Source organism: Pseudochaenichthys georgianus, chromosome 18 (assembly GCF_902827115.2).
Source record: "Pseudochaenichthys georgianus chromosome 18, fPseGeo1.2, whole genome shotgun sequence".
NCBI lineage: Eukaryota > Metazoa > Chordata > Actinopteri > Perciformes > Channichthyidae > Pseudochaenichthys > Pseudochaenichthys georgianus.
Window position 1 is genome coordinate 149,964 of NC_047520.1, and position 22,156 is coordinate 172,119.

General features: G+C 43.1%; 1 protein-coding gene across 1 annotated transcript; it reads right to left on the reverse strand.

Moving 5' to 3' along the window:
- Positions 1-290: 290 nt before the first annotated feature.
- Positions 291-10,678, reverse strand: LOC117463978 (putative high affinity immunoglobulin gamma Fc receptor IC). Its single transcript, XM_034106510.2, has 10 exons — positions 10,654-10,678; positions 9,699-9,734; positions 8,614-8,871; positions 7,560-7,808; positions 7,064-7,252; positions 6,608-6,694; positions 4,777-4,866; positions 3,345-3,440; positions 2,122-2,211; positions 291-1,567 (listed from the first exon to the last, which is right to left on the reverse strand). The coding sequence occupies exons 1-10, from the start codon at positions 10,676-10,678 to the stop codon at positions 1,521-1,523; spliced, it is 1,167 nt and encodes a 388-aa protein (XP_033962401.1). The 3' UTR covers positions 291-1,520.
- Between the last annotated feature and the right edge of the window lie 11,478 nt (positions 10,679-22,156).

The window sequence follows — 22,156 nt, forward strand, 5'->3', positions numbered from 1 at the left end:
ATAAACATAACTCTTTTCTTATTTCTTAACATGATTGAGATTTATAGAACGCACACGCCTCAAGATGAACATAGTTCTACATGATGGATTCATGTTTCGATGAGAAACATGAATACATTCTGTCTCATATATTAACTTCATATTTGCAAATTGAACAACCCCACTTTCCCCTTTTGTTCAGTGAACAAGGCTTCTGCGATTAATCAAAATAAAAGTTTCCACACAAATTAGACTCAGAGAATACTCTCTCAGTCAGTCAGCACAACAAGAGGCACAACTCAACAAAAAAGTGTTTTTTCAAAAGTGAAAGTCAACTTTAATGTCAATTTCTCGTGTTTGTACAGACAGAGAGATCGAAATAACGTTTCCAACAATCTCGAATACAAAATACAATAATACAAATATGTATAAAATATGTATATATATATACACATTCAACAGACACATTTACACATATGCACACATTAAGATAAAACAAAACAATCAATATACAAAATAACAGTCCCTTTAATATCTTAGGGAATGCACGTAGAGCATTGAAGCAAACTAAGATGTTCTTGATGTTTCTGTTGGATGATAAACTTTAAAGAACTGGTCAGTTGTGTTTGAGCGGCATCTTCCCCACAGGTTGACTCTGTCTCTCAATTGGCTGCAACATGGGAATTGTAGTCCTTTATTATCCATGCAGTGCACAAGGTCGCCACTAGATGGCAATATGATTTTGACCAAAACAAAACCCTGTCTCTCACACTTCCTCTTATTATAATGTTGTGAAAGTATCTTAATAATAAATAACAATACACTTTTCATGTATTCATGTTTTTTGTATATAAATATGAACAAAAATCAGATTTCTTTCATTTAATTTTGACCAATTTCTCAGGAAAAAAACGTTTGCAGAAAATTGATTTTCAGAATAATATGTATCACTGGTTACTCATTCATGGGAACATAATTTAAACATTGAATACTATGAGTTTGTGAATCCAGAATAATGTATCTTATTCATGACTTGAGTTATATTTTGTATGAACAATATGAACTTGCAAAGTAGAGAAGTAATAGTATAAAGTAGCATAACATGGGAATACTAGCGTAACATGCAGGTACCTCCCAATTGAACTCTGGCGCAGTACTTGAGTAAATCTCGTAACTGGTTTGAGGGAAAGTTTAGTTTTTCATCCAGCAGAGGGCGGTGACGCAGCTCTTTGGATTCCTCTGCACTTGCAGCTGTACTTGTGGACCTTGTACTTTTACTTCAGTAAAGTATCTGAGTACTTCTTCCACCATGATTTGATGTACACAATATAAACTGCACACAGTGTGTGTCCTCTGTTATCAGGTGTGTTTCTGTTCTCGGTTAGCCGCAACCAAACCAGAACAAATGGAGCTGTTTTTCAGCGTAGTGAAACCCACAGAACCACAGCAGCAGAACAGCCTTTATTCCTCTGCTCAAGAGTCACTTTAGAGTCACTAGTAAAACAGAATAAAAAGATGTCCAGAGGAGTTCTTCTTCAGGTTTACCTCAGAGACGAGTACAGGACGTCCGGCTCGGGGACGATCTCTGCTAAAAACAGGAGAAAGTTTATTAAATAATAATATTTATATATGTATATCATGTAGAACTGTGTGTGCAGAGCCGAGCTAACTGAACTAATTTCATCCATAATAGTTATTCAAGGTATTATTTAGTGAAATAAACAAATATTTATTTTTAGGTTATTTAAAGGGTTTAAGTAAAAACATTTTTTACTATATTTCTTTTTTTAAATGTTTGGAAAACATTAATTTGTACATGACAGCTTAATAATAAGTAAGTAATAAATTGTTAATCATTTTAAATCCCAGTATTTTGAATGTTTTGTTGTTGTTTTTTGGATAATTTTTCGTATCTATAGTTTATTATCGGTTTTAATTTATGGATTTTAGTTTATTTTTATATTATGTGTATTAAAAGTTTTTAGTTTCTAAGTAACTCTCTTTTTGTTAATATCACACGGTATATGCATTTAAAAGAATATTTTAGGAATCACTCTTTTGCTCTTTCTTGTGTTCAGTGGACGTTGTTAGCTTAGCATAGTGAATGAAAGCAGAGGGAACAGTTAGCATCTGTTGGTGTACCTCTGCTCCTGTTTTTGTTGATCACGATCTCTCCGTAACAGACATCTCTCTTCGTCTTCACTTCAGAGTAAACTGCAGCTGGACCGCTCTCTGCACGGTGAAACACATCATCAGAGTTACATGTAATATAATACATTTAATATAACAATAATAAAGCTGCTATGGTTTAACTGTTCACGTTGCGTGAGAACAATGAAAGGAAGGCGGACGACCACAGAGCTGCCCACCTCGATTAATATGCATTTGGCGTTGGCAATGAAAACCCAAACGTCACGATGAGATCAGCACTTCTCTGGAAATGAACCTGCTGTGGTTTTACAAGCAGAGTGGAAAAGAACTACAAACTGACCCACGAGACGGAGGGTGAAAAGAGCGGGAATGAGAGATCCGAATGTAGGGCCGACAGGTGACGCTGCTCAAAGTGTTTCAACAACGTTTCAACTTCGTGCAGAAACACACACTCACATGTCTCCATGCTTTAATGTTCAAGAAGCTCTATTATTCTCATACTGTCTGTGCTGCAGCACCTCTTTTCACCCTCTGTCTGAAACCAGAGCCCGGTCTGCTCTGATTGGTCAGCTGGCCGGCTCTGTTGTGATGAGCCTATCACGTACAATGTGTTGCATCTTGAAAGGGGGGCTGAAACGAATCAATATTTATTAATCACATTTTCTTTTTCAAATAGAAGTTTAAAACATTTCCAAAAGAAAATGGGATTAACAAATGCAACGGAAACTTAACAACCACAGCTGCTAGATCTTTATAAAGAAATGTTGACGTGTCTGTACGTCACACAAACAGCACATATGTGCATACATGTGCAACTTTAAATATATATTGTATGTAATCAGAGTCTTCACTTGCACATTTATAATTGTTTTCATATTATTTATTTGCACAGTCCTGCAGTGCAGCGTGTGCAGGTCAACACTTCTGAAGTGTTTTCCATCAGCTGCTAGCTTGTGTTAACCACAAGGTACAAGTCACACATTCTCACACAGCACACGCCATCATCCACTAAAATAGACCTCACTACAGTCTGAAACCTTAGGGACCAGTAAACATTGATATTTTTTACATTTGATCCCTTCGAAAACATCTTCATTTAACAGAAAATGCTCTTTTCTAAATTGTCCTCATGAGTTCTTAATCTCCGGATGGTCCTCACATGGATACAAGAACAAGAACACACACACACACAGTCCCTGAGAACCAATCATTACCTCGGCCCCATCGGCTCTTTTTGATTGGCTTCTTCCGGCTTTGGGATGTTTTGACATCGCTGTATGTGACGTCTTCTCCCATTTCCACTTCAGCGGCTGAAATAAACATGTAACTTGATTAATATCGACTTTTAGGACAATGTGAAAGAAATATCTAAAATGTTAAATTGCAGTTAAAAATCATGTGAAACGATCAAAAGCTCCCTAATTGGATGACAAATATTGGGCACCGAGGTGAGATTAAAGAAATCTAATTCATAAATATACTCATGATTGTGTATTGCAGGAAACTTGGTTTTTAGGGTTGAAATGTTCAATTAGCTAAATCTTCATCTATGTGCATCTCTTTGTGCCGGTGCATTCATCAAAACATGGAATAAGGGAACACATTTAATTAAATTGGGATTCAACTAATTAAGACCAATTATATATTTCACCATATTTCATTCTGATTAATGCCCCGGCACTGTTAGCTTAGCATGGTGAATGAAAGCAGGAAGTAACTGCTTTAGTAACATAATATGTATATCTGCACTGTGTGTGCAGAGCTGAGCGAACTGAACTGATTTCATCTGTAACAGTTATTCAATTTAAGGTCTTAGTTTGTGAAATAACAACATTACTTTTTTTAGGTTATTTAAAGGGTTCAAAGGTGGGGTAGGTAAGTTTCAGAAACCGGCTCGAGATACACTTGTTGTTATATTCCATGGAATGCTCTTAACATCCCGATAGCAATGAATATCTTAAGTGCTTTGACAAAACATCCATACAAAAAATTTCATCTGTAGAAGCCGTAATACTGTAAAAAGTACAACCAATCCGTTTAGCCGGGCCGGCTAAACGGATTGGTTGGCCTACCTGCCTGTCAGCCTTCCATCGGTGCACAAACTTATCTCGTGCCCTCATTGGTCATGTGCGCGTTCGTGTGTGTTGGAGGAGGGGCTCTGTGAGGAAGTGGCAGATTTTCTCCGGTTGTGTATTTTCAAATTCTAGCGATCTCGAGCCGGTTTCTCAAACTTACCTACCCCACCTTTAAGTAACAAACATGTAAATATATAAAAAAATGTAAATGTTTGTAAAACTTTAATTTGTATAAAAAAGCTTTGTCTTTATTTAATAATAATTAAGTAATAAATTGTTAATCACTTTAAATCCCAGCATTTTTTTTTTTTGATTTGTTTTGATCATTTTTTGTTTTTATAGTTTTATTATCCGTTTTAATTTATGGCTTTTAGTTCATTTTTATATTATGTGTATTAAGGGTTTACATTTTTATGTAACTCTCTTTTTGTTAATATCACACGGTATATGCATTTATAGGAATATTTTAGGAATCACTCTTTTGCTCTTTCTTGTGTGAGTGTTCAGTGGACGTTGTTAGCTTAGCATAGTGAATGGAAGCAGAGGGAACTGTTAGCATCTGTTGGTGTACCTCTCCTCCTGTTTGTGTTGATCACGATCTCTCCGTAACAGACGTCTCTCTTCTTCTTCACCTCAGAGTAAACTGCAGCTGGACCGCTCTCTGCACGGTGAAACACATCATCAGAGTTACATGTAATATAATACATTTAATAAAACAATAATAACGCTGTTGTGGCTTCACTGGTCCTGTTGCATGAGAACAATGAAAGGTGTTCTTCTGAAACAGGAAGGCGGTCGACCACAGAGCTGCCCGCCTCGATCAAAATACATTTGGCGTGGGCTGAAAAAACCCAAACGTCTCTATGAGATGAACACTTCTCTGGAAATGAACCTGCTGTGGTTTTACGAGCAGAGTGTACCGACCAACTTTATTAAATGTATTTATTCATTTGAGATGGAGAGAAGTAGTACCGGCTTGGTTGAATATTCGTTTCTGATTGGTCAAACTGGACATTTCAGAGGTTGTTAATACTCGATAACACCGTTGCTAAGCAAAATACAGACTGTTTCTATGGAGGATCAAAGGAGAGAAGAAAAGAGGGTTGAGTAGATATAGAATATATCCAGAATCAACAGGAATACAGTGTCGACATCGATGCTTGATAAGGGGACAATGTAAACTTTAATATCTTTCTTATTCAGCCAGTGTTTGTGGGTTTTTAAATCAACACAACGAAACAACTCTACGTAAAAAAAAGTTGACTTTATCCCAATTTAAAAAGAATAAAATCAGCATAGGTTAGTAATTACCCTTTACCTTTGTTAGATCAAATGTATGAAAAAAAGTGCTATAGATCCATTATAATGAAGATATGACTGCAGTACACAGGGTCATTTTTAAATAAATGTACTGATGTTTATTTCTTTCTTTATTAGACTTTTAAAAAATGGCTGATTTCCACTGGACTCCTTCTTTTACTTCAGGAACATAGTGAGATCACTTTGGAACACTCGTGCTCCTATTGGCGAGCGCTGATAGGCTAAGGGGCGGGACATCTCTAAGCTGTTCATCAATCACAACAGAGCCAGCCAGCTAACCAATGAGAGCAGACTGGGCTCTGGTTTCAGACAGAGGGTGAAAAGAGGTGCTGCAGCACAGAGAGGATGAGAGAAATAAAGAGCTGTTTGAACATTAAGGCATGGAGACATGTGAGTGTGTGTTTCTGCACAAAGTTGAAACGTTGTTGAAACGCGTTGTTGAAACCTGCCGGCCCTCTTCTGTCTACCCTCCGTCTCGTGGGAACAACTATTTATTTAAGAGCGATGTGAAAAAGTTTTTTTTTTTCACACTTTTGCTTCTTGGAAAGCTGAAAATAGCTTTCACAACTGCGTGGAAACTTAGCAACCACAGCTGCTAGATTGTTATCAAGAAATGTCCAAATGTTGACCAAAATGAACACACATCACGTCACACAAACAACACATGTGTGCATGCATGTGCAATTACAACGACATATTGTATGTATTCAGAGTTAATTATACATTTATAATTGTTTTCATATTATTTCTTTGCGTTGTTAACAGTCCTGCAGTGCAGCATCTGCAGGTCAACACTTCTGAAGTGTTTTCCTTCAGCTGCTGGCGTGTTAACCACAAGGTACAACACACACGTTCTCACACAGCACACGCTATCATCCACTAACACAGACCTCACTACAGTCTGAAACCTTGGGGACCAGTACACATTGATTGTATAGATTGTATTCCCTTCTGAAATATATTTATCTATGAGAAAATTGTCTTTTCTAAATTGTCCCCATGAGTTCTAAAATTCCGGATGGTCCTCACGTGGATATTAGAACAAGAACACACACACACAGTCCCTGTGAACCAATCATTACCTCGGCTCTGTTTGATTGGCTTCTTCCGGCTTTGGGATATGTTGACATGGCTGTATGTGACGTCTTCTCCCTTTTCCACCTCAGCAGCTGGAAATAAACACAAAGACACATAAATGTCCCTCAGTTTATTACCGATTCTTAACAGGATGTGAAACGTAGCATTTTAAAAACTACAATTTCAAACTCAAACTGCATTAAAATATCATGTGAAACCACCAAAGCTCACTGATTGGATGAATGCATCTCTAGTTGACAGAAATGTAATTCGTTAAAATGCTTGGGCTTTTGTGTTGCAGGAAAGTCGTTCTCTTAATAGAACATATATTTTGGAGAATTGCGTGAGTTGAGTGTATAAAAAATTCCCTCGTAAATGTGGTTCTTAAAATGAGAGCTGCAGCACAATTATTTTAGTTTTGTTGTTGTTTTGTTGTTGTTGTTTTGTTGCCTGTGTCTGACCTTCACGTTTCCGTCGAATGCATCGTCGCACCAGAACAACCAGCAGAACCAGCAGAACCAGAACACAGAGCGATGCAGCAACAGGAAGCAACCAGAAGGGAGTGTAAGGGGGAGGGGGAGTGTAAGGGGGAGGGGGAGGGGGAGAATCAGAGCTGGTGGTAGGAGGACTTGTAGTGGTGGGGGGTTTCTCTAAAAAGGAAAAACAAATAATGAAAAGAACAGAAATAAATATTTCACCGTCCGTCTTCATTTCTTTAGTATTTGTGTTTCAGGTTGAAACTAATGGACAGTAATTCCTAATTTTAGGCTTTACAGAGTGGAGCAGCAGCAATCAGTCAAAACACTATTAAGATTATTTTATTTTATTGTAGATTGTGTTCTGCAATAAAATAAAAGCTAATGGAGGAATCCCATTGGCTTTTTGTGGAGGTCACTGCTGCCTTCAGGGTCCGGTACAGAAATACGATGATCCTGAAACCAAAGCAAAGCTCCTCACCTGAGACAGACAGCCGGCTCCATGGAGACTCTTTACCCTGGAAGCTACACTTGTAGAGGCCTTCATCAGACCTGGAGACATGGAGGAGGGTCATGTGACCATCAGACCCATTCCTGATGGAGACGCCATCTTTGTAGAAATCAGCAGAGGGGGGGTCGGCCATCTTTGTTCTGCAGGTCAGAGTGACGTCTTCTCCCTCCGTCACAGGGAGGGCAGGACTCTGCAGGATCACTGATCCATTTGATCTACCTGAACACAGAGCGAGGTGGAGAATGAAGGTGATCAGTAACTTACACATGGCAGAGATTATGAATGAACCCACTACCTGCCAAGTGAGGCTGTTGCGTAGCTAACTGAAAAGCTAACGTTAGCATGCTGAAGTCTGAAACGACAACATGTACTCTGACTGGATCAACTCTATATAATATATTACACACTGCTCCCCGGGCGCCGTTCAAAATGGCAGCACACTGCTCCTAACACTAGGATGGGTCGAATGCAGAGAAACCGTTTCCCCACGGGGATTAATAAAGTCCATCTTATTTCTACCCACTAAAGGTCAACTTTGAGCCAAACAAGATTTCTCTTCATATTTCTACCATGCAGCAGCTGAAAGACAATAAGAAGAAGATTGAAATTGTAGAGTTTTATATTTTTATTTCACATTAAAAATGTAGATTAAATTGATTATAATGTTTGTTCCTTTTTTCTTTTTCAGCTGCTGAAGGGGAAACTAGAGGACGTCACACAGACGGCCTATCAGACGGAGCCACGGTAATGATGGGTTTCAGGTACTGTGTGTTGTGTCTTCTTGTTATTGTATGCATCTGAGGACCGACTGGAGTGTTACTAATTAAGAGACTAACTTTCTCAGAGCATTTTCTCTTAAATTACGGGGTGTATTTAGTGGATGATAGTGTGTGTGAGAATATGTGTGTTCTGCACCCTGTGGTTAGCACAAGCTAGCAGCTCTGAGGTCGTCCAGCTTCCTCTTTCTGATGAACTTCTTAGAGTGTTTTTAGTATTGATGAGGAAACAGAGAGGCTGATCTTACCGGAGACGGTGATGGTGATGCTGTTACTGGTGTATCCCTCTGTGGACTCACACCAGTACTCTCCACTGTCCAAACGGTTCATGGAGCTGACGTTACAGGAGGAACCAGCAGATATTCCCCAGACGACTCCACACTCAGTTCTGTTCCCATAGCTCACGTTTCTCCTCACAGTCCATCCCTCAGAGGCGTCCTCACATCTCAGAGAGACACGTTCATCTTCAAACACCTGAGAGCTGCTGGGAGTCACCGTCAGACGAGCTGTGGGAATAATCAAACTGGTTTTATAATGATGATGCATTTAATTTATAAAGTGCTTTCTAGGTACTCAAAGTCACTTTACAAAAAACAATTCACCAAACAAACAAAGATGTAAATAAATGCAGAACAGAAAGCGTTATGAGGTGTAATGTTGTTGGGAAGGGGTTAACAGGGAAAGGCAGGTCTGTATAATAATAATAATAGCTTTGATTTATAGAGCGCCTTTCAAGGGACCCAAGGTCGCTTTACAAGTAATAGGGAAAAAACAAACAAAGGTCAGACAGACAGAACAACAGATCGATTAGGGGCCGAAAGCCTTGGCAAACAGATGGGACTTGAGGGTCCTTTGAAGGCGTCAAGTGTGGGGATGTTGCGAATCTCCGCAGGGAGAGCGTTCCAGAGGGGGGGGGGCTGCCACGCTGAAGGCTCTGTCCCCGAAGGTTCTCAGTTTGGTGCGGGGGGTGGTGAGCAGGCCAGAGTCTGAGGACCGCAGGTTCCCGGGTGGGGCATGTGGGCGAAGGATGTCCGATAGGTACTGGGGGGCAAGGGCATGGAGGGAAGAGGTGGGTTTGGAGGGCTTGTTTGAAGGATGAAATATTAGTTAAAGGCTTAATATGATTATTTATCTGAAGGACGTATTGTTGAGCTTCTACAGACTTAAACAAAAATCCTTGTTTGGTACTAATCCTAAAAATCACAGCATGATCATTTCCATATATATTTGACTGAAAATGAGAATGTTTAAAATGCTCATTCTTTCTAATACCAGGATACAGTTTCCTCCTGATAATCCCAGACGGGACAGGCTGCAGGTTAACGTTACTGACCGGAGTTTGTTGAGCAGCAAAACAGGAAGGTCAGCACTGAAAATACACCAGGAAACACTTATCAGTGAAGTAGTAACACCAAAGCATTGATACAGGAAATACTTAAAGTACAACAAGTACTCATTATTCAGAAACATTTATTATCTATGCAGTATTACAGTAATGTGATTATTACTTCACCATATGTTCTGCAGGGTAGTTTGAATGTAACAAAGGGATCAATAAAGTTGTATCTTTTACAGAAGCAGCTGGGGGATAGTGCCTTGCTCAAAGGCAACTTACACGGCGTGCTTGGAGAATTTTTTCTTGATTACGTATGCATTAATTATCTGAGTCTTTATTGTGACACTGTATGTCCTTGTTTATTTTCTATCCCATTTTGTGTTGTACCTGTTACAGAACAATCCTCTCTCGTCATGAAGAAGCCAAAGTATTTTCTTCATTTTCAGGGTTTTCAGTCTCGATTTTCACCGTTTGTGTCTTGTTTACAGCTTCTATTTTTCACAGTTTTCTGCCTCTGATTCTCACGGTTTTCCCGACTCAATTTGAACCGTTTCCCCGTGTTTTCGAGCACTATTTTCACCCTTTCCCCACCTCTATTTCTCTCAATTTTTCTCGTGTTTCCACCTATATGTATCACATTTTCACTGAAGCCTTATATAAACCACTGTGTCTATTGTTCTACACATTTAAACATATTTATTGTTATATATTGTCAGAACATTTGCATAATCTGTATTTTATTATATATTTGAATGAAACATTTTTACTTTAACTTATGTTCAAATCTATATTTCTGTTTTCATATATTATTTTATTTTAAAAAGGAGCAATGGTCACAAGACCCTTCTTCTTTCCTGGGATAAACAATGTTTGTGTAATTTTACATCCAAACCTCTTCGTACTGAATAATCTATTTTATCTTTAAGTATTAAATGTGTTCAGGGTTACTCACGGAGCAGGAGAGATGTGTCCTTCATTCTTCTTCTTGGTGCAATGAGATCAACTCTTCTTCTTCTGTCCGAGCAGTAAAACCACTTCCTGTTTCTGCTTTAGTTCACTAGCTGTGTGGTTATCTCTCAGATAAAAACACCCATTTGTTTGTTGTCATGGAAATTAAATGCCAGGGTCTCTGTGGTTAACACAAGCTGAAGAGATTTTAACATTTGGTTCTACAATTTAAAATTCGTCAGTAAATACTCAACATTAGCCTCCTTTAGCTTAGCGGTGGTGACGTGAAGTCATGTGACCGTGCTGTAGTTCCTTTATAGCCCAACATTAGCCTCCTTTAGCTTAGCGGTGGTGACGTGAAGTCATGTGACCGTGCTGTAGTTCCTTTATAGCCCAATATTAGCCTCCTTTAGCTTAGCGGTGGTGACGTGAAGTCATGTGACCGTGCTGTAGTTCCTTTATAGCCCAACATTAGCCACCTTTAGCTTAGCGGTGGTGACGTGAAGTCATGTGACCGTGCTGTAGTTCCTTTATAGCCCAACATTAGCCACCTTTAGCTTAGCGGTGGTGACGTGAAGTCATGTGACCGTGCTGTAGTTCCTTTATAGCCCAACATTAGCCTCCTTTAGCTTAGCGGTGGTGACGTGAAGTCATGTGACCGTGCTGTAGTTCCTTTATAGCCCAACATTAGCCACCTTTAGCTTAGCGGTGGTGACGTGAAGTCATGTGACCGTGCTGTAGTTCCTTTATAGCCCAACATTAGCCACCTTTAGCTTAGCAGTGGAGACGTGAAGTCATGTGACCGGGCTGTAGTTCCTTTATAGCCCAACATTAGCCACCTTTAGCTTAGCGGTGGTGACGTGAAGTCATGTGACCGTGCTGTAGTTCCTTTATAGCCCAATATTAGCCTCCTTTAGCTTAGCGGTGGTGACGTGAAGTCATGTGACCGTGCTGTAGTTCCTTTATAGCCCAACATTAGCCACCTTTAGCTTAGCGGTGGTGACGTGAAGTCATGTGACCGTGCTGTAGTTCCTTTATAGCCCAACATTAGCCACCTTTAGCTTAGCGGTGGTGACGTGAAGTCATGTGACCGTGCTGTAGTTCCTTTATAGCCCAATATTAGCCTCCTTTAGCTTAGCGGTGGTGACGTGAAGTCATGTGACCGTGCTGTAGTTCCTTTATAGCCCAATATTAGCCTCCTTTAGCTTAGCGGTGGTGACGTGAAGTCATGTGACCGTGCTGTAGTTCCTTTATAGCCCAACATTAGCCACCTTTAGCTTAGCGGTGGTGACGTGAAGTCATGTGACCGTGCTGTAGTTCCTTTATAGCCCAACATTAGCCACCTTTAGCTTAGCGGTGGAGACGTGAAGTCATGTGACCGTGCTGTAGTTCCTTTATAGCCCAACATTAGCCTCCTTTAGCTTAGCGGTGGTGACGTGAAGTCATGTGACCGTGCTGTAGTTCCTTTATAGCCCAACATTAGCCTCCTTTAGCTTAGCGGTGGTGACGTGAAGTCATGTGACCGTGCTGTAGTTCCTTTATAGCCCAACATTAGCCGCCTTTAGCTTAGCGGTGGTGACGTGAAGTCATGTGACCGTGGTGTGGTTCCTTTAGAGCCCAACATTAGCCGCCTTTAGCTTAGCGGTGGTGACGTGAAGTCATGTGACCGTGCTGTGGTTCCTTTATAGCCCAACATTAGCCTCCTTTAGCTTAGCGGTGGTGACGTGAAGTCATGTGACCGTGCTGTAGTTCCTTTATAGCCCAACATTAGCCTCCTTTAACTTAGCGGTGGTGAGGTGAAGTCATGTGACCGTGCTGTGGTTCCTTTATAGCCCAACATTAGCCTCCTTTAACTTAGCGGTGGTGAGGTGAAGTCATGTGACCGTGCTGTAGTTCCTTTATAGCCCAACATTAGCCACCTTTAGCTTAGCGGTGGTGACGTGAAGTCATGTGACCGTGCTGTAGTTCCTTTATAGCCCAACATTAGCCACCTTTAGCTTAGCGGTGGTGACGTGAAGTCATGTGACCGTGCTGTAGTTCCTTTATAGCCCAACATTAGCCTCCTTTAGCTTAGCGGTGGTGACGTGAAGTCATGTGACCGTGCTGTAGTTCCTTTATAGCCCAACATTAGCCACCTTTAGCTTAGCGGTGGTGACGTGAAGTCATGTGACCGTGCTGTAGTTCCTTTATAGCCCAACATTAGCCTCCTTTAGCTTAGCGGTGGTGACGTGAAGTCATGTGACCGTGCTGTAGTTCCTTTATAGCCCAACATTAGCCTCCTTTAGCTTAGCGGTGGTGACGTGAAGTCATGTGACCGTGATGTAGTTCCTTTATAGCCCAACATTAGCCTCCTTTAGCTTAGCGGTGGTGACGTGAAGTCATGTGACCGTGCTGTAGTTCCTTTATAGCCCAATATTAGCCTCCTTTAGCTTAGCGGTGGTGACCTGAAGTCATGTGACCGTGCTGTAGTTCCTTTATAGCCCAACATTAGCCTTTTTTAGCTTAGCGGTGGTGACGTGAAGTCCGGAGGAGGGACACAGAACTAGGGCCAACAGGGTGGGTGGAGGGGGTCTGGAGGACGGGCTTGGACTGACAGCCCAGGGGCACAGCGGAGGACCCAGAAGGGGTCTCAGGCGGACGGCCCGGGGGCAAGGCAGAGCTTGAAAAGGTGGTTATGGAGGGGCGAAGGCAGTGGCAGGAAGAGTCAGGGGGCCGGGCCCGAGGGCGAGGACCGCGGCACTCAGGGGGCCGGGCTTGAGGGCGAAGACCGCAGCTCTCAGGGGGCCGGGCTCGAGGGTGAGGACCGCGGCCGGGAAAGTCAGGGGGCCGGGCTCGAGGGCGAAGGCTGTGGCTCTCAGGGGGCCGGGATCGAGGGTGAAGACTGCGGCTCTCAGAGGGCCGGGCTCGAGGGCGAAGGCTGTGGCTCTCAGGGGGCCGGGCTCGAGGGCGAAGGCTGTGGCTCTCAGAGGGCCGGGATCGAGGGTGAAGACTGCGGCTCTCAGGGGGCCGGGCTCGAGGGCGAAGGCTGTGGCTCTCAGGGGGCCGGGCTCGAGGGCGAAGGCTGTGGCTCTCAGAGGGCCGGGATCGAGGGTGAAGACTGCGGCTCTCAGAGGGCCGGGCTCGAGGGCGAAGACCAGACAGCTCCGGAAGTCGGGCAGGAAGGCGCTGACGGGACAGCGCCGGAGGCTGGGCAGGATCCGGTGTCGGAGCTGGTGGGACAGGCCTCTGCAGGATCCCCCATGGAAGAGGACCAGGACACGGGATTGGCAGGACCCCCGGCAGGAGAGCAGTCGGCGGGACCTCCAACGGGACAGGACATAGGGTTGGCAGGACCCCCGGCAGGAGAGTAGACGACGGGACCTCCAACGAGACAGGACAAAGGGTTGGCAGGACCCCCGGCAGGAGAGTAGTCGGTGGGACCTCCAACGGAACAGGACATGGAGTTGGCAGGACCCCCAGCGGAACCTCCAACGGACCAGGACATTGGGTACGGACTTGAGACATGACTCGAGAGGGGAACTAGAGAGGGAACTCCAGAGGGGACTAGAGGAGAGACTAGAGGAGGAACTAGAGAAGGGAACTCGAAAGGGGACTTGAGAGGGGAACTAGAGAGGGGACTCGAGGAGGGACTAGAGAGGGGACTAGAGGAGGGACTAGAGAGGGGACTAGAGGAGGGACTAAAGGAGGGACTAGAGCAGGGACTAAAGGAGGGACTAGTGGAGGGACTAGAGGAGGGACTAGAGGAGGGACTAGAGGAGGGAACTCGAGAGGTGATTGGAGAGGGGACTCGAGAAGTGAATAGAGGAGGGACTAGAGATGGGACTAGAGATGGGACTAGAGAAGGGACTAGAGAAGGGGCTCGGGAATGGACCAGAGGAGGGACTAGAGATGGGACTAGAGATGGGACTAGAGAAGGGACTAGAGAAGGGGCTCGGGAATGGACCAGAGGAGGGACTAGAGATGGGACTAGAGATGGGACTAGAGAAGGGACTAGAGAAGGGGCTCGGGAATGGACCAGAGGAGGGACTAGAGAGGGGACTAGAGGTGACTAAAGGGCGGACTGGAGAAGGGACTAGAGAAGCTTGGGCCAGAACTGGGGCTGTAACCATGGCTGCTGGGGACTGAACTGGTTCTGGAACCATGGCCTTTTGGGCTCGTGCTGCCAACCTGGCCTTGCGACTCCTCTTAGGAGCCGTTTGGAGGCTCCGTGGACCTCCAAACGGAGGACGTGCTCTCTGGTGAGACGTCATACTTGCACGTATAAAAGATCTTTCATACCTTTAATACGAATATTGTGTTGCTGTATGTTTGTTACCTAACTCATAATTCTCGACCACAACTGATTTCAAAGCTGCTAGGACAGGAGCTTTGAAACTTCCTTTATAACCTCCTTTAGGAAACACTAGACCTTCCTTTACAACACACTCTCACTCCCTAAGCGTCCAGGAGCGACGTTTGGTCAGGGTCCCGAGGCGTGCAGTTGTGACGCTCCTAGGCTCCTTCAGCGTCATAAAGGGACGCAAATAGCTTTCAACTGATTGCAATGTATTCCCATCTGCGTCGGGATTTGACGCTCATGGAAGCACGGCATTCGTTTGTGTCGGCTGCCCTTAAAGGTAATGTGAGCGTCCATTCCCATTGGATAACGGAGAATTGTACACCCGGAAGTAAGAATTCTCCTTACTGTCGATTGATGTCACAGTGATATCTGCACTACTCATCGACTAAAAAACACCAGAGTATCCTTGTTAATTACACAACATTGATTGGTTTAAATTGTGTGCAATGCTTTTGTATTTTTCCCCTTCGATTCGGAGAAACAAATATTTGTTCTGAGTAAAGGACGGCAGAAGACACTACACTACCCAGAATCCCCAGCTATCGTTTGGACTACACCATGAACCCCGTGATCAGTCCTCAAGCTCTGTGATTGGTTGACCTCCAACTGCATTCCATATGAAAAAGGTTTCGTAAAAGAGAAAATCATACTTTATTCAGCAGTGCTTGCTTTACTCTTTGAAAGTCATCACATGAATGCATTGTAATAAATGGTTTGGCTGCATTAAATATTACACATCTGTCTTAGTTCTTTATTTATCTCCAGAGATCGGGCATCAGAATAGACTGGAAACTATTCTTTTACCGTTCAGTTTTAATTTCACAATAACGTTAATAGTAATATTTTGTTTGATATTATTATTTTTTATGAAATAACTATAATGATAATAACTTATTGTGTTAACACTGTAAACGTGACAGTTTTGAACCCGCACCATCTAGTGGTTAAAGCACGGTATTACACGTTTAGAGTAATTGCAATGCAGGTAGATTGTGTTGCTTTTTAATGACTTTTTTTAAATGCCTTTTTTTTAATGTCTTTCATTTTTGTAAAGCACTTTGAATTGCCTTGTGTTGAAAGGTGCTGTATAAATAAACTTCCCTTGCCAAAGGTCTGCTGCATGTTTTGTTGAATGTGTTATAGATTTGATGAAAACATTTAGATATTAAAGGTGGGGTAGGTAATTTTGGAGAAATCAGCTCGAGTGGCTAGAATTTGAAAATACACAGCAGGAAGAAATCTGCCACTTCCTTATAGAGCCCGCCTCCTCCAACACACACGAACGCGCATATGACCAATGAGGGCACGAGATCAGTGTGTGCCCAGATGGAAGGCTGACAGGCAGGTAGGCCGTCTAATCCGTTTAGCCGGCTCAGATGATGATATTTTTTATGGATTTGTTGTCAAAGCACTTCAGATATTCATTGCCATCTGGACGTTGAGAGCATTCCATGGAATATAACAACAAGTGTATCTCGAGCCGGTTTCTCAAACTTACCTACCCCACCTTTTAAGAGTACATACAAAATAGTGGGAAAGTAGAAGGTTAATGATAGAAATATAGAATAGAAAATATCAAGAAGATACTGTAAATAATATCTAGAATAAAACAGTTTAGTGCAGGATGTACAAAGGTATTAAAAGGAGGGTGTGCAAAACAGATAAACTAATTAGGCTTTATTAAAACATTCAATATTACTTTAAGTCTTCTTTTAAATACATGTAAGCAAAAAGCTTTGGGGGTATCTACAGATAAATATTAAGCCTGACACTTACTGAGCGTTTAATATTGCATGGTGTGGTGACACCATGTGGGACCATAAATCACCTTTCCTATTGTGTTGCCACACGGACCCTTTAGTGGGGAACACCTGTAGCTTTAGCTGCCATTCCTGCTAGCTCATCGGGCAGAGCAGTGCATGTGCTAACCTCTCTGATATGAATGGATAATAAAGATTGGAACTCCATTCTTGATACACCGCCTCCGACTCTCTTTTCACGGCACTACAATGGTTTCTTTTGGGACTTGACAATGAACTTTCCACTATGTTGAAGCACTTATTTTAACTGATAGTACACATGAATTATACTCTGATGTAGATAGAATAAGAAATGTGCAGAACATGACAGTTTGATGGTGGAGGTACACACACATTGATAGATGTCTTGTAATGCACTGTTGAGGAACCTGTGACCCAAGCTTTTCATTCATTGCTTAACTACACCGTAGTTGTGTATGATATGTCAATACACATTATAACGTTAGAACATTTTGAAAGGGATATGCAAAATAGCCATAATATACAGTCTTTAATGCACTATTAGTAGAGAATAACGATTAATGAATATACTTTATAGATCTGCAGATACATGTTTAGTCTTCTCACCAACTATCAAACATCTCTCCTGATTGTTGGCACTTGACAATCACCTTCCCTGAATGTCACTCAGGTGTAACTAAAGTCTGATTTAAGGGTTGTTTATATTTATATATTTCACATCATTAATCACAATCTATAAAGTAACTCAAATAAATGTATTGGAGTCAAAATACCAGGTTAACCTTAAAGAAAGCCCTCAGGATTACAAAAGACCCCATCACCACAAACTGTTCTGTCTGCTGCCGTCTGGCAGGCGGTACCGCAGCATCCGGACTAAAACCACCAGAGTTGGGTGTAATAATATTACCTTTGTCGGTAACGGAGTAGTGTAACGCGCTACTTTTATAATTCAGTAATCACACTAGTTACTAACATTGCCCGACACGCGTTACTTCGTTACTTACAAAAAAACAGTCATAATCACACTGACAGAAAAGAGGGGTTTCCGCCGCAGGTTTATATGTACGTAATCTGCACGACTTGCGCGTCCACATCTCCACGTGCAGTGCTGCATAAACATGGCTGAGTCAGCGATAACTCTCGAGGGGTGGAGGTATGCCCGTTACTTTGAGTTCATCCGAAGGATAGACAGGAAGTGACGGTGAGGTGCAAACTGTGTCCAGGCCAGAAGCTGCTATCCACTGCTGTGACACCACATCGTCAAACCTCAACAAGCACCTGCAAAGAACACATGCTAAGGTGAAGCTACCGCACACGCTATGTGTTTGTTTATATCACGTAGTTCTTCTTCTCTGTCTTCCGGTTGTTGCCTGTTTTGAATGACGAATACACACTACCGCCGCCTGCTGGTAAGGAAAGTTATTGCCACTCACGCATGCGCAGTTGGTCCATGCTCGGCGACTAAAGTAACGAGTAAAGTAACGAGTTACTTTATGTAGAGAGTAACGAAGTAGTGTAATATATTACTTTTTTTAGTAACGACCCCATCTCTGAAAACCACCAGACTCAGAGACAGCTTCATCCCACAGGCCAGAAGACTATTAAACACCTGAACTTAGAAACAACGCCCATAACATTCATCTGGCTGCTAGAAACTATTGATCTAATATATCATATTCCAATCACTTGTATTGCACTATTTTTCTTTTTGGATTGACTTGCACTATTTTTTCTGTGTATCTGTTTTATTGTGTTGCTCTGTTGGAGGAGCCTGTGACCTACGATTTTCATCGTCATAACTACACTGTAGCTATGTACGCATGAGCGATAAAAGCCTTGAACCTCGAGTAAAAAGTACAAAGTAACAATAAATTGCATGTTGTACATGCTGCTGTAACTAAAACATTTCCCAGCTTGGGATCAATAAAGTATCTTATCTTAAGATGATCGATGGCTACTGCCATATTTGCAAAATGTGCCTCTGAGCCTTGACAAGTGCATGTTTCAGGCTCATCAATGAACAACAGGGGTCACAGACATAAGACCAGCTGTTAAATAAAGCTCTTCTGACCTTAGCTGCCATGTGGGTATATATATTAATGCTGCCCATTTATTAATTATATGTTTTACATTTGATAACACCAATGTGTTTCGTACCCCCTAAACCTCCAGGGTGTATACAGTTTAATACTGGCAACTTCTAATTGTGGGGAAAACGAAAACGTCTTTTAAAACTACAACTCCCAGTAGAGACGTGCCATAGAGAACATGTTGCGAAACACAATATCCAGCATGTGTAGTTCTGGGGGGGCGTTCGAGTCCAGTTTGATGCTCGGCGTAACCTTGGCGCTCTGCCACTCCAACATCCAATCCCAGAGCTTGAAGATTAATCACGGGGTTTGTCAAAGCGGACAGGCGTCGTCACAACAATAGCTGGGGATTGTGGGTAGTGTAGTCTCTTTGGCGCTCCACATTTCAGAGAAAACAAGTTGTTTCTCCGAATCGAAGGGGAAAAACACAAAAGCATTGCACACAATTTAAACCAATCAATGTCGTGTAATTAACAAGGATAATCTGGTGTTAGTGGATGAGTAGTGCAGATATCACGGTCAGATCAATCCACAGTAAGGGGAATACTTACTTCCGGGTGTACAATTCTCCGTTATCCAATGAGAATGGACGCTCACATTGCCTTTAAGGGCAGCCGACACAAACGAATGCCGTGCTTCCATGAGCGTCAAATCCCGACGCAGATGGGAATACATTGCAATCAGGTGAAAGCTATTTGCGTCCCTTTATGACGCTGAAGGAGCCTCGGAGCGTCACAATGCACGCCACGGACACTGACCAAGCGTCGCTCCTGGACGATCAGGGAGTGAGAGTGTGTTGGCCTTTACGAAAGGATGAAATGCAGAGGTTTCACTCCACTTTCGTATTTCAGTTGCAACCTAATGAAGAATATGTGTCTCTCTGTTGCCCACTTTCATTAAGCATAAAACAACACCTTCAGAGCACGGCGCAGAGTCTCGAGGTGCGCTTACAGCAGTCATATTTATAAAAGCCGCTGGAGCATCATAATAAATACGTCTGATAATGTCAGTGCAGTCGGATTCTCTTCATGCCCGGTCGCCTTTTCCCGATTACTTTTGAATTCTCTATTCCTTAACCCCTTTGTGTTTTATAGAGAGGTTGAGGAATAGTTGATGGGAGAAGACGAGAGCAGCTGATTTTTGTAATAATCCAAAATCACATGGAGAAGTCCAACTGGACCAGGGAGATGCTGCCTTCAGGGACCAACACAGAAACACAACATTAGTCTTAAATGCCATCACCGGAAACTGTTTGGAAAGAGGAAAACATTATTTAAAATTACTCTCTGAAACGAGGAGCCCCTCTCTGCAGTATGAATGAAGTTTAATTAACAAGAAGCCAGATGTTGATAGTAATTAAGTGCATTTTCTCAGTGGCGTTTTCTCCCGGAAGCCAAGGGCCAATAAGATACATGTGTTGAACAGTGGCGAGCCGTGACTTTTATACCTAGGCCCTCTGACCCCCCCCCCTTCCCTAGAAAAAAAGAAAAGAAAGAAGAGTTATTACGTCAACGTAGACTTCAGCGGAATATCAAAACGGAGGCCCGGGGTGACAGCGACCCTCTACCACACAGAACAACACCGTGTATCTAAACACCTCTCAGGACAGGGCGCCCACAGCCACGAGACAATTACACATGAAAAATATAACAACAACAAAAAGAGAAGGCCCTGACGGCTCGCCACTGGTATTGAATGGTTTTTCCTTTTTTGTATTTTTCAATTTTATTACGAGGACAGATCAATTGTGATTGCATTGTTACTGTGATGTGTGATTTTGTGCTGCAGTGTGTGCTGCAGAACTACCACCACCAGGTAGAGCCTCTGAGTAACCAAGAGGAAGGATCAGTAGATTCCTGCTGCTGGTTATTTAGCCACTTTGTGAAATAGTTAGATAAAATATCCTATATATATACATGTATGAGGCGCGGGAAGGTATTTTGAGTGGGGGTGCTGAGGTGCTGTCCGAACAGAACAGAAGTTAAATTCATTCCTCACTTATTCTGACAATGTACTGAACCCCAAATAAAAGAACCCAATAAAGAGAGTTGTTAAATAATAGTGAAGTCACGTTGTGACAACAATAACTCATCTCTCTCTCGGTTTTTCTTTCTGAGCTTTCTGAGCTTTGCCAAAAGCCACTGTGTCAAGTGTCCACAGAGGGTCTGAGGACAGAGGGTCTGAGGACAGAGGATCTGAGGACAGAGGATCTGAGGACAGAGGGTCTGAGGACAGAGGGTCTGAGGACAGAGGGTCTAAGGACAGAGGGTTTAAGGACAGAGGGTCTAAGGACAGAGGGTCTGAGGACAGAGGGTCTGAGGACAGAGGGTCTGAGGACAGAGGGTTTAAGGACAGAGGGTCTAAGGACAGAGGGTCTGAGGACAGAGGATCTGAGGACAGAGGGTCTGAGGACAGAGGGTCTGAGGACAGAGGGTCTAAGGACAGAGGGTCTGAGGACAGAGGGTCTAAGGACAGAGGGTCTGAGGACAGAGGATCTAAGGACAGAGGATCTGAGGACAGAGGATCTAAGGACAGAGGATCTGAGGACAGAGGGTCTGAGGACAGAGGATTTAAGGACAGAGGGTCTAATGACAGAGGGTCTGAGGACAGAGGGTCTGAGGACAGAGGGTTTAAGGACAGAGGGTCTGAGGACAGAGGGTCTAAGGACAGAGGATCTGAGGACAGAGGGTCTAAGGACAGAGGGTCTGAGGACAGAGGGTCTAAGGACAGAGTATCTGAGGACAGAGGGTCTAAGGACAGAGGGTCTGAGGACAGAGGGTCTAATGACAGAGGGTCTAAGGACAGAGGATCTGAGGACAGAGGGTCTAAGGACAGAGGGTCTGAGGACAGAGGGTCTCAGGACAGACGGTCTAAGGACAGAGGATCTGAGGACAGAGGGTCTGAGGACAGAGGGTCTGAGGACAGAGGGTCTAAGGACAGAGAGTCTAATGACAGAGGATCTGAGGACAGAGGGTCTAAGGACAGAGGGTCTGAGGACAGAGGGTCTGACGACAGAGGGTCTGAGGACAGAGGATCTAAGGACAGAGGGTCTGAGGACAGAGGGTCTAAGGACAGAGGGTCTGAGGACAGAGGGTCTGACGACAGAGGGTCTGAGGACAGAGGATCTAAGGACAGAGGATCTGAGGACAGAGGGTCTAAGGACAGAGGGTCTGAGGACAGAGGGTCTGAGGACAGAGGGTTTAAGGACAGAGGGTCTAAGGACAGAGGGTCTGAGGGCAGAGGGTCTGAGGACAGAGGGTTTAAGGACAGAGGGTCTGAGGACAGAGGGTCTGAGGA